Below are 18638 nucleotides of genomic sequence, written 5' to 3'. Positions count from 1 at the left end.
CAATAATGTCTTAAATATATTTATTTTCGTAGCATACTGTATTTAAAATATAAAATATTCACAGAAAGATATGGGTACCTCAAGAGAAGCAGGAAGACCCTGTGGTATAATTCTAAATTTATTTCTTCCTAGACGCAGGTAAGATAGGCTCTTCAAAGGTTTGAAAGCTAAAGGATCGACATTGGTTTCACTGAGATCATTTCCTTCCAGTTCTAAGGTAACCAATTGATTTAAATCTACAAAAAAAAAAAAAGAATTATTTGGAGTATTAGGATAGTAACTGTAAAACCGTACAGTTTCTATAACCTTTCAAAATGTTGTGTGAAGTGTTCAGTTTATTTGGAGGACAGATATTGTAGTTTCTTTCTTGTATCTCCCTAGAGAGCCTCTTTCCAAGTACTTTGCACATTCTAAATCAGGGGTGTCAAATTTGTTTTCACCAGGACCACATAACCTTGTGGTTGCCTTCGAAGGGCTAAATGTAATTTTGACTCCTTAACAGTTAAGGAGTAGTTACATTTATATAGTCCTACAATTATTTCTGCCCTGTGAAGACAACTACAAGGCTGATGTGGCCCCTGGTGAAAATGAGTTTGACACCCCTGTTCTAAATGCTTAGTTCAGCCCAGACTGAATACTGAATGTATGGTCCCATGGAGAGGCAGGCCTAAAGAGAAACCATTGTTAATGCTGTGTAATCAAAATACACACTCTAAGGGATGGGGGGACAGTTGGAGGGGGCAGCGATGGCCAAGCAGGAACTTGGAACACAGTTGTGCAAGAAGTTGAAGGTTGTGGAAGGTCATTTGAAGCATTTTTAAAGACAGGTGGGTATTAAATGGGGTCATAATTTGAGATAGATAAGGAGTGTAGTGCAACGATTCCTTTTCCAAGACAAAGGAGGAGAGCTCTTTGCCTGGCAAACTCTCAGTTTTTGAACATGCAGCACTGAATTTCCATCACAATGTTCATTTCCTGGCAAAGAATACAGCCAAGTAAATGTTTTGGAAGGAAAATTATCAAAATTTCTCCATGCATTCAGAGTGTCCTGCCAAAAAAGACGTTTATACAAACAAGTTTTCTCCAAATTGTTTCTACTGGCCTCAGGAGTGGTATGATACAAATTAATTGGAAACTTAAAGAAGAATGGGCTGGTCAGCAGTGATGATTGCCAGAAGTATCTGAGTCAGACATACAGGGTGTAGCTTTGCAGTTTGTTCAGTGGCCAAGATTTCCAGAATAGGAGATGTTTTCATATTCAACTCAAGTCAACAGGCATTGCCCTAAATGCTCAGTGTAACTCATTTCTTCCTTCTAGGCCTATCAGAGAAGCAAGACTCCAGAGTGCAGATCATAGACACTGGAAGATGGTATAGAGGAGACAGCTGTGTAGATTTGAGTGGTATGGGAGTGCGAGCATGGCTTAGCTGGTGGTGTTTAGGATCAATTGAAGTGCTGAGAGACAGGAATTAGAGAGGCCAACTTGTAAACTCTAAAAAGTGATTTTATTTCCTCATATTCTCTTTTTCCAAAACTGAAGATACTGAGAATTCAGCATATTTATCTAGCACAAAGTTCAGGTTTGGAAACATAATAGAAGTTTTCCATTGAAAATTTCTAAGATAGTAGATAGTAGAAGTACACAAATGGTTATTACATGAACTCAGAAGAAACATAATACACAATTCACATACACAATATTATACATCACTTTACAATTCTCTCATTTATGTGTATATTATACATGTAGAAAACACATGTGTGTTATTGTATGTAACAGGAAATGAGATAGAGTTAGAAAAGATTGAAAGGGTTCTTATAGGTTAGACTTGGGGTAGAAAGAGGATTTATTAGCAGAGAGCAAGTGTGAAGTCATTTCTGGGTGAGCTGGGAAAATGACATGACAGGTTATAGATGTGGGTAGACATTTTTAAGCACATCCAGTTTTCTTCTGCTGTCCCTCCTTTCACTCCTCTCCCTCAATTATAAGACCCTTCATTTCTCCCTAGTAGGTTTCTCCCTAGATTTGCATAATCTCAGCAAATCCCTAGTGAACTCTGTGTCTGGGCAGAGCAGGTACAGCTCTTCTTTGTCTGGTCCCTGCCCACCACTTCATGAGATCTCCTGCTCATCACACCCAGAATGACTGACTCACAGAACTGGAACTGCATGTATTTCCTATGGCATCCAGATTGTTTTGTTTCTCCATGCTTTTGTACATGCTGCTTCTCTCCCTGAAGTGTGTTTCTTTCCCACTTCCCTAAAACTATACATAACCTGAAAGGTCATCGGTGGAGACCTGCCGCAAGAGATAATAGAAGAACAACAGGCCACTGATGGCTAAGCAGTGGGCTTCCACCTTGAAAAATCAGTCTCACAGCACTAATGTTGGCCTTTCTTCAGGCTCAGCCTGCTTGCTGCCAGTCAGCCTGATCATCTATGACCACAAGACTCACAGGAGCTGAGGAGCCTCAGTGATTACAGCAGTAAAGAGAGATCCCAGTACCTGAGGGGTTGGCACTGGAGCAGGACTAAAATGTACCCCAAAGAGAAAAAGAGCAAGACCACACAGAGTACAGGGGGCTCTGTGGGCAAGATGAGAGTGGAAAGCCTTCTTAGTGGCCACCTGCACAGGTCTGAGGCCTCTGCAATACTGGGACTGTGAAGAGAGGAAGGGAGTATGTAGGAGGCCATTTCACTCTGGGCCACAGTCAACCCTCTGGAGCTGTGGAAACATTTGTTTGTGAGGGGGAAGAGCATAGAAGCAGTTGCAGGAAGGTGTGAGAGCAGTTTCTAAATATGGACTTAGTTTTCTAACACGTCATTTGATAACACAGGAGAAACATGATCTCAGATGTAGTTCACATACAGCCCATTAGTAGTACACTTCTTTTAAAATAAATATTCTTTTAGTCCATTTCTAGCAGTTAGAAATTGAATTTTTTAATATCTTTTCCATATTACGAAGCTCATCAAAATTTGTATTTATTATTGGTTTTCTTGTGTATCCTGAAATTCACCTCAAAATGGGGTATTTCCATAACTCTAGAATCCTTAGATTTGGCCATTCTCACTATTATTTTTTCCCCCACTACCAGAAGTGTTTTCTTCCTGTGAAGTTTTTTGGGAGCGAAAGGAAATAATTGAATTGTTTTAATCCTTTGAAGGCTTGGGTAATAAACATTAGCATAATAAATATATTGCAAATAAAATCAAAAGTGTAGAGCACTATACCTCAAGAGTTACATTAGACAGTTTCAAAGATAAAACACAAAAAATTAGGTCTTTTTTTTAAGGAAAAATATAATTTAATTAAAAACATTAGCTAGAGTTCATGAAAAGCTAAATGTAATACTGCCTCTTTTATACAGAGTTGATAATATGGCAACTTTAGTTCCCCAGCTTCGTCTAGAAACAACTATAAGGATACAATTCTAGGTATATTAAATATGTGGAACATGGGGCACCTTCACTAAAGCTCATTCATAAGAAAGCCAGACTGTCATGGCGACAGCCATACACCCTTGGGAACAAGACTTTCAAAGCCAAAGTTTCTGGCATCGAGTGCATGTGCTATAGTTAGTGATTATAGGATAGCCCCTTGGCCTCACATATAGTGGCCACTTACTCATATTTGATATATAATTCTTATGTGCCAACACATGATAAATTAAAATAGCAAACTGTGGAGGCAGCAGGAGATGTGGCTGTGGTGTATGGAGCATCTAAGACTGATAAAGGAGACCCAGTCAACCAGCCATGGTACAGCATTATCACTACTAACCACCAAAAACATCAGTACAGACACAGCACCAGAATACATGGCTGTGTCCAAAGTTATGTAACTCAGGATATTAAAGATTTGGAGTTTAGTCAATGTATTGTAAATGATGAGAACCTGAAATCATTGTGAGTTTCATATGTATTTATAGTACTTTTACAGACAACAGGCAGTTTAAAATATATTTTAAGAATTTCACTAGTTAAAATAAGTTTTATCAAAATAAGTTTTATCAACTTCAATGATAAAGTGACCTTAAAAACCTTGCTACTTATTTGGCAATACTGCAATTAAAATTCCTACATGACTACAGAAGAAAGTTATAAGGACACATATAAAACCACATGCTGATAAATACCTGATAAACTTTCTTCATTAATAGCCTGAAGATTGTTCTCATTGATTTTAAGTTCTTCTAATGTAGATGGTAGTTCTGAAGGAATCTCTACCAAATTGTTTCCATCCATATTTAGGTACATTAACTTCTTCAGAAGCTTAAAAAGCAAATCTCAAAATCACTTTCTTATTTGGTCACAGATGTACAGTAATGTATTTCATTTAATGGTTCAGTTTGCCATAGTTACTCACATCTTATAAACCTGAACTTACTCAGGTTTAGATGGGAATCCCCATATTGTCCCTGCCAGAGATAGGTTGATCCTGTTAGTGGTATATATTCCCAGGTACTTTCAGCAAACTACATTTGATGATTTTGTATTCCACTCACCCATATTTATTTGTCACACATTATTGTGGTCTTCATAAGCAAGAGAAAGCTCCTATTGCCACTGGATTAGTTATATTTTGCTAGATCTTAGGTTTTCACCTCAGCAATAGACACAAAGTTAATTAAACCATTCAATGACCTGAATCTGTCATGGATGCTGAAATTAGGACAACAGTTTGAATCCTTTCTAACTTGTAAACCTCAGTTTTCTATGTTCATTAAGTAGAAGGAGAATTATAACCACTAATTATAGTAAAAATTCTTCAAATGAAATGATATAAATTTCACAAGCTATTACTATGTGCTACCCAAACAGTTTTACCTGTGTGGGAAGTACATGTCTACATTTATGGTTGTGTGCTAATTGGCCAAACTAGCCTGTAATGCCAAAGTGGAGTACTGCAGTTGTGCAGGTTTTAGTGAAGCCATGCCAGTGGTTCACTCCAGTGGTGGTCAGATTCAAATTTCAGCAGTTCAGGAATGGGACAGAAAATCCCAAGACAAAAAAGGAAGGTAATTGCCTACAGTGTCTTCCTTTTTAATCACACAGTAAATGTACAACTTCCAGGATGACTAGTATGAGGCAGGTACTCTCAGTCTATGACATTGAGGAATGTGAACTTCTCTTCGCCAGCCCAGAATCTGAATGAGAACCAGGAACTGGGTGCATAGGAAACCAGCAATTTGTCTAAGGAGTGGACAGAAGACTGTCCAAGGGAATAAAGTTTGACCTAATGGGATACAGTATGTTTTACTTGGGCTTTTTAAAGCATACGTATTTATGAGTATTTGCTTATACACAGAGAACTCTCCTTTTTTGCTTCTGCCTTTGTATAAAGTCTGAAATTCCTTGATCTTCTCTTTTCTCCTTCTTAGAAAAAAATTGTCAAATCTGAGTCTTTCAGAAATTTATTCTGTGCTATTCCCCATCTTCTCTGCTTCCCCCTCTTTTTTCTCCAACCTATCCCCATGACAGTTTTCATCTGAGTCTATTTATTTTTTTCAGAACCCCTTTTTGCTAAAGTATCCCTTCATCAGATGTTGCCATGGCGCAAAATAGGGAAACTCTGACTTGCTGGCCTCAAAATATTCATAGTGTTTCCAGATAAAGCTATCCTTTATTTCCAGGGATACCTCCTGCACTAAGAGACCATATTTCAACATCTTTACAGCTACTTAGGGGAAAACTACTCCTGAATTTAAAACATTTGTTCATCATGGATGCTGTTGTTGGTACTTTAAGGATGAAGTATAGAAAAACCAGCCAGAAACATGTGAAACAGTCTCTATTTGAGATAAAACTTGAATATAATTTAGGGACATTGGGGAGGAAAGTTTAACTTAGGAGAAAATTAGCAGTTAAAACATTTAACTTTTTCTCCCTTCCCCATCTCCACCCACTCACCACTAGTACAAGTCACGGGTCAGTTGTCTAAATCAATTGTTATTCCCAAATCAAAGAATGTGTTTACCTTGAGTGCTTTGGGACCTATGCCTGAAGAGGTGATATTATTTTTGCTCAAGTCAAGCCTTTCCAAATTTGGTAATCCATTAAATGCTTCATCTGGAATGGAGATGATGGAATTGCCTAGGACATGGAGCAGTTAATTTTTAGACCTATGTACCAATACATGCACATGCATGCATACATACATGTTCACATGCACACATAGCAAAAGAGAGTTTTATCTGTAGGAGAAAGGAATACTCATAACAAGGACAGAGTATATGTTATATAAGCAAGTACGTTAAAAAAAATAACCAGACTGGGACTGGACTGTTTCACATAGTCAAAATTTTCACTCTAAAGACCTGACATGCTCTAGTACATCATGTTTTACAAAAAGTGTTTAAAACAACCAGAATGCAGTTTGCTAAACAATTCTGTTACTATTATGCATTTTATAACAAAGTTTGTTTCTGGAAGTTTATGTGAAGACTGATTTTTATAGTTCTTCATATTTTCCCATTGATATTTTGGACAACTTAGTTCAGAAATATGATACTATTATTAACTAATAAAACCTTGGGTATGTCACTTAACCTTTTCTGAGCGAAAGTTTTCTTTTCTAAATAAACAGCTTGGGGAGATGATTTCTCAGATCACCTCCAGATCTAATGTTTTACTTCTATGACTTTAATCTACAGAAGTTCCTATATGCCTTAAATTTATGGTTTTTTGTTTTGACATTCAGCTAAGTACAGTAGTCAGTGATTTTAGACTCAGAAAATGAGCTTACCAGAAACAGTACTACATAAACCACATGGTAGCCTTCTTGTAAAACCAAGATAGTGTGACTGAGCACAGATCTTTTATCTTTCCTAAAACTTTAGACTTTCACAAATTGAGCTTTCTTTTTTTTTTTTTAAGATTTTATTTATTTTTAGAGGAGAAGGGAAGGAGAGAGGGAGAGAAATATCAATGTATGGTTGCCTCTTGTGCATTCCCTGCTGGGAACTGGCCAACCCAGGCATGCGCCCCGACTGGGAATCAAACCAAGATCCTTTGGTTTGCAGGCCCACACTCAATCCACTGAGCTACACCAGCCAGGGCACAAATTGAGCTTTCTTATGGCAGACCACATCTGGCATGCAGGCCACAGGAGGAAGGGGCATTGCTGGAGCACAAGTCTCTGGGTATAAGAAAAAATGCTACTGGAGGTTACAAGAGCATCATGTCAGGAAGACCATGACGTTGGTGGTGTCCCATCACAGATTCCCATCCTGAACAAAGGTATTGGACTTTTCCTATTGAGTAGTTATATGATAATTTATTATTTTGATGGTGGGTTTTTAAAATGATTTCCCCCAAGACATACCTGAAACCCCACTGAAATTCTGTCGCCCTGCATCTGCAGGGCCACCTCTCAAGAGCCATACCACCCTTGTTCATTGGCCCAGTCTCCCTGCCAGCCAGCCTCACATACACACTGGGTCATGCTGTTCTCCTCAGAACCTTTCCAGGTAGGCCTATAAAAACATGAGTAAAAGGTTTGAACCACTCCATGTCCATTAGAATGACTGACATGAGGTGGAAAATAGCTGACCAGAAGCAGAATGGCAGGGCCTCTCTGATATTGCTGGCAAGAATGCCACAGCCTCTTTAGAGACTCTTCAGTAGTTTCTCACCGAGTTAAACGTGTTTATTGTGTAACTCAGAGGCCCTACTCCCGAATATGTTTTGTAGGGGAAAGAAAACTTTGGTCCTCACAGACATCTGTATGTGGATGTTTATAACAACTGTATACATAATTGCCCCAAACTAGAAATAATCCACATGTCTTTTAACTGGTACCTGTGGGTCATTCAAATAATGGCTCAATAATATGGAGGAGCATGATACTGATAAATGGAACAACCTGTATGACCTTTAAAAGCAGTGTAATAAGTGAAAGAAGCCCAACTGAAAAGGCTATGTACTGAATGATTCTATTTCTATGACATACTGGAAAAGGCAAAACTATAGACACAGAACACATCCTGGTGCCCAGGATGAGAGGAAGGTCATGAGGGAATTGGGGGAGGTGAGGAAATATTCTGTATATTGATAGTGGCATTAGTTACCTGATTAATTAGTTTGCCTATGTCAAAATTCAATAACATGCTAAAAGTAAGTTTTACTACATATAAATTATAGTTCAGTAAAGATGACTTTAAGAAAAAGTCCAAGGGAAATCATGGTTTTATTTGGAGGAATATGCTTTATACCTAATTATGCTATATTGTAGTAAACACCTACCTCTTCTGCAAAGTTTGTATGTTTGAAGATTGTGAAAATAGTCTGGAGTCAATTTATATTATGAAATTAAAATATAACATTCATGGGGCAAAGAAAGTTATGTACTTTTAAAACATAAACTAAAACAGACATCAGCATCTCTTACCTGGGAGCTCTAGACTTGTTATCTCTGGTGCTGTTAGTGGTGGTATCTGTGTGAGGTCAGCACTGTTGCAGCTGATGGTCCTGTAGGACAGAGAGCACCCACTTGGCAGAGGAGGCATGCCTCTGGGAGGAGCAGGGACAGGGAGTTGAGGCAGAATCCTGAAAACATCTCCTGTAATGGTCTCATACTCATCCTTGTAGTCCTCCTCTTCCTTCTCCTCCTTCTCCTGTCTTTCTGTGCTTCCATGATGATGAGCTTGCCTCCGATCCTCTGCAAGTCTCTGCTCTTCCCCTTCTCTGCTCTGCCCCTCAGTGGTAAGTCTCTCCCCATCTCCAGTTCCAGGGATCTTTTGCTTTCTATGTTCATTTTCGTTCATTTCTTTAGACTCCTCAAATTGAAGTTCCTCTTTTCTCAATGTTTGATCCATTTCCACCTGAGATGGTGGTCGTTGCTTATGGCGTAAGTTAGTAGTTTCTCTTTGTTCTGAAGAATCACCAGAAAATTCAGTTCTGTCATTTAATGCTCTATCACTGAGTAGCAGGTAAGAGACTACACTGACCATGCAAGAAGTAGGCAGCAGGGGCATATTGTGATATTAATAAAAGGAAGAATCACAGCAAAAATGAGGTTAATAAATATTATTCCCTCCAGGTACTTTTGTATGCACTTTAAACATGAAGTGCTTCTTGAAATCTTTGTTTAAGTAGTTTTAATTATAATCTTATTCTATAAATTCTATTGTAGATAATATTTGTTTTGCCTGAGATTTTACTATTTACTTGTACTGAAGTATCATGCTACTCGGTAACTAAAGAGGGAATAATATTACCACACATGATGCAAAATGGGGAAGCAGTCCTATTGTGAGATTGCAACATAGTCAGATATGACACCTCTATAATAGATACTGTTTAGTTAATAAGGGTTACTAATAATGCAAGAAATTGTACACTGTTGGACATAAAAAAGTAAATGCGTATTTTATTTATGGTAGTGAAATTGGCTTTTGGTTATAGTATTATTATTTTTATCCAATTTTCTTTTAGCTCCGTTAATCTAAAAGCATTCTTCGATAGAAAGTTTTTCTTTTCTCCCAGACTCTACTTAAATCATTTTTGCTTCCTGAGACTCAAAGAAAACATCTGGACTTAATTAACCTAGACATATGCATGAGGGTGCTTTTTAGTTATTCCATGATGACAAGAGCATAAATATAGGGCAGACAAAAAGTAGGTTACAGTTGTGAGTTATATTATTGATTTATTTATTAATTATTATAGTATTTATTTGTATTATTTATCTTTCTCCATACAAACAATTGTAAACCCTCTTTTGCCTAACTCTGTATGTAGTAGAAGGTTCATCTACATTTGTATTTAGCTGTTAATACTTTGGCTAAAGTCGGGAAGATGTGACTGAGACCGTACTTCAGACTTACCTATTGCCTTGCTTTATATAGTATTTAATAATATATATAAATCATTCACAAAGAACTCAGAAAATATAATTATTTGGACAATTACTTGAGATTTCAATTTAGTGTATATTGTAAAGTCTTTTAGTTATTTCATACTGCAGACTCACCTATCTCCTTGCTATATATTGTATTTAATACTACATATAAATCATCCACAAAGAACTCAGAAAATATAATTATTTGAAGGAGTATTTGAGACTTCAATATAGTATATATTATAAAGTTATTTTTCTCACATCTCTGGCAGAAAATACAGAAGGAGAAAACATCTAAAATACTTCCTGTATATCCAAGTTTATTTTTTCAAAATAACCACAACATTTTAAGAATAATTCCAGTCCTTTGAAAAATGTTTCAGAATTTCTGAACCTTTCATTTATGAGTCTTGTGGTTTTCACCCCCAAGGAGTCAGTTTTATTAAATACTTTTATTTTCTAACACTTTAAAAGTCATAAATACCGTAGTAAAATAACTGGTACCATCCACCAAAATACAGTTCCTAAATATTCTAAAGTTCTTCCTAGCAAGGGACTTTTGTAGATACCCTGTGATCACCCTTGATCACAGACAAGAGAAAACATCCCAATCCCTTCCTATAAATTATTTAACTTATTTCATAAGGCATGGGCTACGCTTTTCTTGGAGGAGACCTGAGTCTTCCTCCTAAGGATTCCCAACTCCATCAGGTATGAGCCTCATAGGATAAGGGGACAGTGAGCAGCCAACAAAACCTCATAGCGTGACTTTCCTGTAAACAGCAGTGCCATAAGGAAAAGCAGTTGCTCCAAATAAACTGGAGAGTTGGGATTTATTCTCTCTAGATTCAAACCATTCCTCTTTTGTTCACTATCAGTTCCTCATCTTTGTTTGGGATAATAATTGTACCCACACTGAGTTGGATTAGTGAGATAATGCAGTTAAAGAGCCAAGCAGAGCCCCTTATGCAAACTAACAACTCAGGGACTATTGGCTATATAAATTCTATCACTACATTCCTAAAGCTGAGAGCCAAATGTGTGATGTAATGTAGTCCAAGCTTACTCATTCTGCTAGAGCTACAACTGTAATGCCAAGATTTATTTCTGTTCCCTATTATAAGTTTTCCCCAGTAACTTCTATGTTTATCATAACTGTGCAAATATTTTAAGTACCCTGATGACTGATTCATCATACTTTAAAACTTAAGGTAAGTAACAAAATAAAAACAAGTGGAACTTAAGGACTAAATTACATGTGATATAAATATTTATACCAGTATCAGAGCAGACTGGGCAGCATTCTCCTTCAGGTGTAATTGTTTTGGGGCACCTCTGAGGATGGCACATAGTTTTATCACAAAGCACTCTTCCATTTGAGCAGAGGCAGGTAGTGCAGAGCTCAGGAGACCATACAGCTTTGTTGTACATGATCATTCCATTTACCAAACAGTGTCCCTTCTTTCCTAGGAGAGAACATAAGACATTTAAATTCTGAGACTGGTTACCAGCACCTGTGAATGTACATGAGCACAATGTGAAGTCAAATGGTTAGGACCATACAAGAATAGCATTCTGTGTGCATTCATGCTTGGGGTAAAATATCTTATAAATGTAACCTTCTGAAATGCTTTCATGTGCACTGCTCTCAACATCTTCCACTTAGGTTCTGGAGTGACCTCCTCATTGTAACTTGACTGTGAATTGCGCTTTCATCCTGTATCTGTCAGGGTGGCTAAGTTTTACAGGAGAAGATGTGTGGATAAGTATGTCAGCTAAGCAGGCCAGTAGTCAGCTGATTTGAATATTACAGGGAACATTTTTCTTCTGATCCTAGCGTCATTTCTATTAACTTTCTCTCTGATGAGCTATTGTCCCCAGATTATAACTCCAAATGAGCTCACACATTTGTCCTGTCCTTTTTGCCATCACTGTGTCAGTCCAATGCCAGCCCTACCCAGCTTTCATTTGGGTACTTGCCGTAGACTAATCCTGCGCACCAAATTCCTCCCCAGGAAAAAAAATTGATTCGTGTAATTTTCTTCCTGACTACAAAAATACAAGATTCTATCAAAATTCCAACAGCCTTTTTTGTTTTTGTGCAGAAATGTAAAATTTCATCCTCAAATTCATATGGAGTTACAAAGGGCCCCAAATTGCCAAAAAAAACCCCACCAAACTTTAAAAAAAGAACAAAATTGAAACACTCACACTTTTTTCAAAAATTAGTACAAAGCTGCAATAATCAGCTTATGGCAGTGTGGCATAAGGATAAGCATGTAGACTAATGGGATAGTGAGAGTCCAGAAATAAACCGCACATATGGGCAAATGATTTTTGACCAGAGTATGAAGACCATTCAATAAGGGGAAAAAAATAGTCTCTTCACCAAATGGTGCTGGGACAACTGGATATCCACATGCAAAAGAATGAAGTTTTCTACTACTTCACACCAAATACAAGAATTAAACTCAAAATGAATCAAAAACCTAAATAGAAGAGGTAAAACTACAGTACTCATAGAAAAACACATAGGTGTAAATCTCCATGACCTTGAATTTTTAGATATGATTCCAAAAGCACAAGCAGCAAAGAATAAATTGGACTTTATCAAAATTAAAATTTTGATACATCAAAGGATAATGTCAAGAAAGTAAAAGGAAAGTGTACACAATGGGAGAGATATTTGCAAATCATATATACAGAACTCATAACTTAACAGAAAGACAAACAACCCAATTAAAAACTAGGCAAAGGGCTTGAGTACATATTTCTCAGAAGATGATATACAGTGGGAAATAAACACATAAAAAGATGTTCAACATCATTAGTCATTAGGGAAATGTACATTAAAATGCCACTTTACATTCACAAGAATGACTGCATTTTAAAAAATGAAAAATAACAAATGTCAAGGATGAAGAGAAGTTGGAATCTTTGAATATTGTTGGTCAGTATGTAAAATGGTATCTGTCACCTTTGTAGAAAACACTTGGTGGTTCCTCAGTAAGTTAAAATGATCATATGTCTCAGCTCCTAGGTACTCCATATTCCATTTCTAAGTATATGCCTGAGAAAATTGAACGCAGGAGTTCAAATAGAAACTTGTTCACAAGTGTTTATAGCTGTGGTATTTACAGTGTAGCCAAAATTAGAAACAACACAAATGTCCATCAACAGATGAATGAATAAATGAATGTATAGTAAAATATTATTCAGCCATAAAAATGAAGTACTGACATGCTACAACATGGATGACCCTTGAAGTCTTTATTCTAAGTGACAGAAGCCAGATATGAAAGGCTGTACATTATATGACTCCTTTAATATGATGCATCTAGAATAGGAATATTTTAGAGACAGATTAGTAGTTGCCAGGGGCTGAGTTAGGGAGAAATGGGGAGTGACTGCTTAATATGTATGGAGTTTCCTTTTGGGGTGAAGAAAGTGTTCAGAAACTAGATATGTGATAATTGTTACACAGCATAGTGTACTAAATGCCACTGAATTGTTTACTTTATAATATTAATTTTTTAAGATTTTATTTATTTATTTTTAGAGAGAGGGGAAAGGAGGTAGAAAGAGAGGGAGAGAAACAACAACATGTGAGAGTCATTGACCAGCTGCGTCTTGCACACACCTCCACTGGTGGCCTGGCCCAAAACCCAGGCTTGTGCCTTGACTGGGAATCAAACCAGCTACCCTTTGGTTTGCTCGCCAACACTCAATCCACTAAGCCACACCAGTGAGGGTTTATATACTTTATAATGTTAAATGGTAAGTTTTGTTTTAAGTGTATTTTACTATGATTTTTTTAAAAGTGCTGTAAGACCACTGGAAAACATTTTAGGGCAACTGAGAAATGTTTAGTATACAGCTATGTGTTTTTATGCACACTTCCCTATATTACATATTTTTAAACAGATTTTAGATCACATTATACATACTACTTTTCAACCTTTTTGTTTCCTATTACAGCTTGGATATCATTCCAAATAATTAGGAAAGTTGACTTCATTATTCTTTAGGAGTTATGGGTACACTATTATCATATCTTCTTAGCAGATTTTCCTGCCTCTGACTTTTCTCACAATTATGCTGTGCATGTGATCTTAGTTGTATATTTGCATAGAAAATTTATTTCCCTTAACTTTATAGAGAAGATTTATTTCTCTTACCATCATATAGAAGCATTCGTTTTCTAGAGACAATACATGAAGTATTGGCCACTCATTCTTGAGTGGAATATAATATGGTGATATTTTCTTTTGTCTTTTGAAAGTTTTATGCAATGGTAACATATGTATAGTATAATTACTTTTTCCTTCCAAGTCTGCAAAAATGTCGACCATTAAATACTAGTTCTTAAAAATGCCTAGTTGAAATATTTGGCAGAATTTTTAATTCCTTCAACTGTTAAAAATTTAGTAATTTAGTCTGTATAAAATGAAATAACTTAATTCCATTTTTGTTGAAAAATTTTTATTGAAAATATTTAATAGCCATGTGTTCATAGAATCATCTAAATTGTTTGTTTCTATTACCTAATGGCATATCATTACAAGTGAAAAGGCAGTTTACAAATTTATGTATATGTTTTCTATGTTATGGTTACAGCTATTTAAAATACATGACAGACTAAACAGGCTAGAAATAAATAAAACAAAATAGTAACTATGGTTTTATAAGTGTAGTTGTAGGAAAATTAATTAGTTTGTCTTTTTTCCAATAATTTTATAAGTGCATTCTATGAATGATTTTTTTAATCAATTGAAAACTTATCTTCATAGATTAAACCAAAAGATAAGTTGAGTTTTTAAAAAATTATCTTCATGGAGGTTCTTTCTCTCCCCCCCGCCCATCTCTAGTACTGTTTCCTTACCTGGTAGTACATTATAGCTTGATTCTACTCCAAGAAAACTTAAAAAGGATTCAAACTTCTCTGTGCTATAATCCAAGTTAACCATGGGAAGTTTTGCTGTTGGCGTCACCATCATTATTTGCTGTATTCTAAGCTGTCTACTGGATCTGTGCACAGGGGAAGAAATTTTCTTCAGTCTTCTGTTATACATCTTCCTTTGCTTCCTAGGATTTTCCTCATTTTCTCCAAAATCAGTTTGCAAAATTATAAGCAGAAAAAGTGAAAACAAACTTACAAACTTCATGCTGGTTTTTCACCATCCAGTTTCTAGAATAAGAATGAAACAATTTCTGAGTTAATGGTGACTATGTTTTTACCTCTGAAAACTGGGTAATAATGCCTCTGTTCCTCAGCAGCGAAATCTTTGAGAAATAACACATGTGACCTATGGGATCTATGGTATAGTAGTACTGCCAAATCAGAATTTAGAATTTTTCTGTCAGAATCAAAGAATTTCTAATATCTTTATCTCTAGACCAGTCGGCAAGAGCCAACTTTTTCTAAGAAAGGACCAGATAGTAAATATTTTAAGCTTTACAGATCACATGTTTGCTGTCACAACTACTCAGATCAGCCTATATAGCACAAAAGCAGACAATATTACACAAGTGAGTATGGCTGTATGCCAGTAAAAATCTGTTTACAAAAATAGGCCATTGTGCCTGGACCATTGTTTGCCAATGCTTCTCTGTACCATTGTTTTGTAGGTTTTCAGAGGTCACTCAAGAGATTCCTTTCCAACTGTCTACCAAGTCATTTTGTGACTGATCCAACTCATTTTCCCAGTTCTTCTATTTTGTTCTTTTATTCTCTAGCTTTGTAATTTTCTTTGTTAGGTTAAGGGACATGATTGCAGTATATAAATATAACAGTAAACTGCCATCAGTTATAAAGAGGTAAGAGCGACAAAGAGTAACTCTTAATCAGCTGCTTTCAAGAGCACCACAGGGCCCTACACATAGTAAAGCTGAAAAAAACATTTGAGAAATATTTCAGTACTCTTGATGAGAAAGACTAATTCTGGTGGTAGCATTGTAGTTCGACAGGATGGTCCAGGAACTGTAGAGTCAAGTAGTAGGGACAGGTAAAGAGAAACCCTTCAAAGCTTAATACACACATATTCTTGAAGGATCACCCAGCCATGCTCTCTGACCTGCAGTTAGTCCTTGAATGGAAGGTTTGTACAGTATCCATTGCCCCTCTGAACTTAGAGCCAGTGTCCCCATCCTCACCACTGCCTGGTGGCCCTTCTCTTGCTGCTCTTCCCTCAGGTTTCCTCATTGTCATGATTTTGTGAGATCAGCTGCCCTCTCCACACAGCCAGGGTATATGGAAGAGAATATGAAACTCAAGGGATCCTAAGGAACCAGAATCTTTAAAGGACCTTTGTTCAGGGAAGAAATGATCCCAGTCCTCACAGACCTACCGTGATCATCTCTGTCAACCAGAACAGAGCTGTTATATTGCAGGAAAGACCACTCTGGCTAGTGATGAGCAGGAATGGTTAAGGTTCAAGGTGATGTTGCATACAGAGATTCAAACGTCAAACTGCAAAGAAGGGACTTTGAAGTCTCAAAGGACCAACAGTAGCCAGAGACTGTCAACCAACAATTTTGTTTAGACCTTAGGAAATAGCCAAAACACCCTCTAAGCCTTTGATTCAGCCTTTCTGTCTGAAAGTGATCTGTTACCATCCAGATGCTACTATCTTACAGGTCTGTTTCAAAACCTGTGAGTAAGCTATGGGAATTCCAAGAGCATCTGGATGGAAGACCATGTACTGGGGTTAAAATAAGCCTTCCTCATCATAGTGCCTGCCAACCAAATGTATACAAAATGGGGATGATCAGTGTTTTACTCTAGCCAAATATTGTGGTCTTCTCCCACTAGGAACCTTAATGAATATAGAAAAAACAGGGTTGCCACCCTGGATTCTCTGCCTAGGTATAAATGTCATTCATTAACTGACAAATAAAAATAGGACAGCAACCCAAAAATCTATGGGACACAGCAAAAGCAGACCTTAGAGGGAAATGCATAACAATGCAGGCCAATCTTAAAAAGCAATAAAAAATTTTAAGTGAGCAATCTGACCTTACACCTAATAGAACAAGAAAAGGAAAAACAAATAAAGCTAAAGTTAGTAGAAGGAAGGAAATGATAAAAATCAGAATAGAAATCAATGAAAAACAGCCTGAAAAATAATATAAAAAATCAGTGAAACCATGAGCTGGGTTTTTCAAAAAATAAAGAAGATCGATCAACCTTTAAGTATAAACAGACTCGTCAAGAAAAAAAAGAGAGAGACTTCCGCCAAGATGGAGGCATAGGTGCAGACGCTGTGATTTCTCCCACAATCAAGTTGATAGACAACAAAATATTAGCACCAGAATACAGAAAACTGAACTTTTCGGAAGTCTGATAACAACAAATTCTTCAGCCTGACGAGTAAGAGGGGCAAAGCCAGCAGCTGGCGGAGCAGGATTGCACAGGAAAACTCGGTCAGATGGACTCAGACGCGCGGATCCCAGGCATGGGGTTGCAAAGGGAAGACCCAGTGAGCGACTGGTGTACCCAGTGAGGGTGCAGGGTGGCGGGTTAACTGTGGTCCCGCATTTGTGTGCAGATAAACCAGCGAAGGAAACGGTGGTGAGACGACCGGACTGAGCACGCCACAGCGGCAAGAAGCAGCAGAGGGGATTGCAATTTCCCCACTCTGACCCCACCCCCACATACAGCTTAGCAACTCAGCGACCTGGGCGCCCCCCGCCCTGGTAAATGTCTAAGGCTTCGTTCCTCATAATTAACGGGCATGAACAGACCAAAAATGGCTCAAGAAGATCTTAAAGCCCCAGAGCCCATAAATCTAAGCAACAAAGAAATAGCAAAACTTTCAGATACACAGTTCAAAACACTGGTGATCAGGATGCTCACAGAACTGGTTGATTATAGTCACAAATTAGAGGAACATATGAAGGCTAAACTAATTGAAATGAAGGGAAATGCACAGGAAACCAATAGTGATGAAGAGGAAACTGGGACTCAAATCAAGGGAGTGAACCACAAGGAAGAAAATAATGGCCAAACAGGAAAATATGAAGAAACAAGAATTTTAAAAAATGAGAAGAGACTTAGGAACCTCCAGGACATCTTTAAACGCTCCAACATCCGAATTATAGGGGTACCAGAAGGGGGAAAGGCACAGCCACCAGTGGAAAACTTATTTGAACAAATAATAAAGGAGAATTTCCCCAATCTGGCAAAGGAAATACACTTCCAGGAAATCCAGGAAGCTCAGAGAGTCCCAAAGAAGTTGGACCCAAGAAGAAACACACCAAGGCACATCATAATTACATTAGCCAAAATTAAAATGAAGGAGAGAATCCCAGAAGCAGCAAGAGCTAAGGGGACAGTCACCTACAAAGTAGTTCCCATCAGACTGTCAGCTGATTTCTCAAAAGAGACCTTCCAGGCAAGAAGGGGCTGGAAAAAGGTATTCCAAGTCATGAAATCCAAAGACCTACAACCAAGATTACTCTATCCAGCAAAACTTTCATTTAGAATGGAAGGACAGATAAGGTGCTTCTCAGATAAGATCAAATTCAAGAAGTTCATCATCACCAAGCCCTTATTATATGAAATGTTAAAGGGACTTAGCTGAGAAAAAGAAGATAAAAAAGATGAACAGTGAAAGGACATCAAACTCACAGTTATTAAGAACCACACCTAAAACGAAAGCAAACTAAGAGGACAGCTAGATCAGTAGCAGAACCATAGAAATGAAGATCACATGGAAGGTTAGCAACAGGGGAGTGGGAGAAGGAGATGGGGGGAGAAGGTACAGAAAATAAGTAGCATAGATGGTAGGTAGAA

At 37.4% G+C, this 18638-nt stretch overlaps 2 protein-coding genes across 4 annotated transcripts in view; one reads left to right on the top strand and one right to left on the bottom strand.

The window, feature by feature from the left end:
- The window catches only part of CENPP (centromere protein P), a 377506-nt gene that overhangs the window by 281017 nt on the left and 77851 nt on the right, over window positions 1–18638 (top strand). The window lies entirely within an intron of this gene.
- The window catches only part of ECM2 (extracellular matrix protein 2), a 54657-nt gene that overhangs the window by 19467 nt on the left and 16552 nt on the right, over window positions 1–18638 (bottom strand). The window contains exons 2-7 of the mRNA XM_037157089.2: window positions 14727–15032; window positions 11122–11310; window positions 8393–8875; window positions 5981–6096; window positions 4140–4275; window positions 79–236 (exon numbers count right to left, since the gene is read on the bottom strand). Coding sequence (XP_037012984.2) covers window positions 79–236; window positions 4140–4275; window positions 5981–6096; window positions 8393–8875; window positions 11122–11310; window positions 14727–15009 — 1365 coding nt within the window. The 5' untranslated portion in view covers window positions 15010–15032. The remainder of the gene's footprint in view (window positions 1–78; window positions 237–4139; window positions 4276–5980; window positions 6097–8392; window positions 8876–11121; window positions 11311–14726; window positions 15033–18638) is intronic.

This window comes from Artibeus jamaicensis, unplaced genomic scaffold (assembly GCF_021234435.1).
Source record: "Artibeus jamaicensis isolate MK-2021 breed Jamaican fruit bat unplaced genomic scaffold, CSHL_Jam_final contig_288, whole genome shotgun sequence".
Classification (NCBI taxonomy): domain Eukaryota; kingdom Metazoa; phylum Chordata; class Mammalia; order Chiroptera; family Phyllostomidae; genus Artibeus; species Artibeus jamaicensis.
Note: the sequence above shows the minus strand (reverse complement) of the source record. Positions and strands in the feature narration are given on the sequence as shown.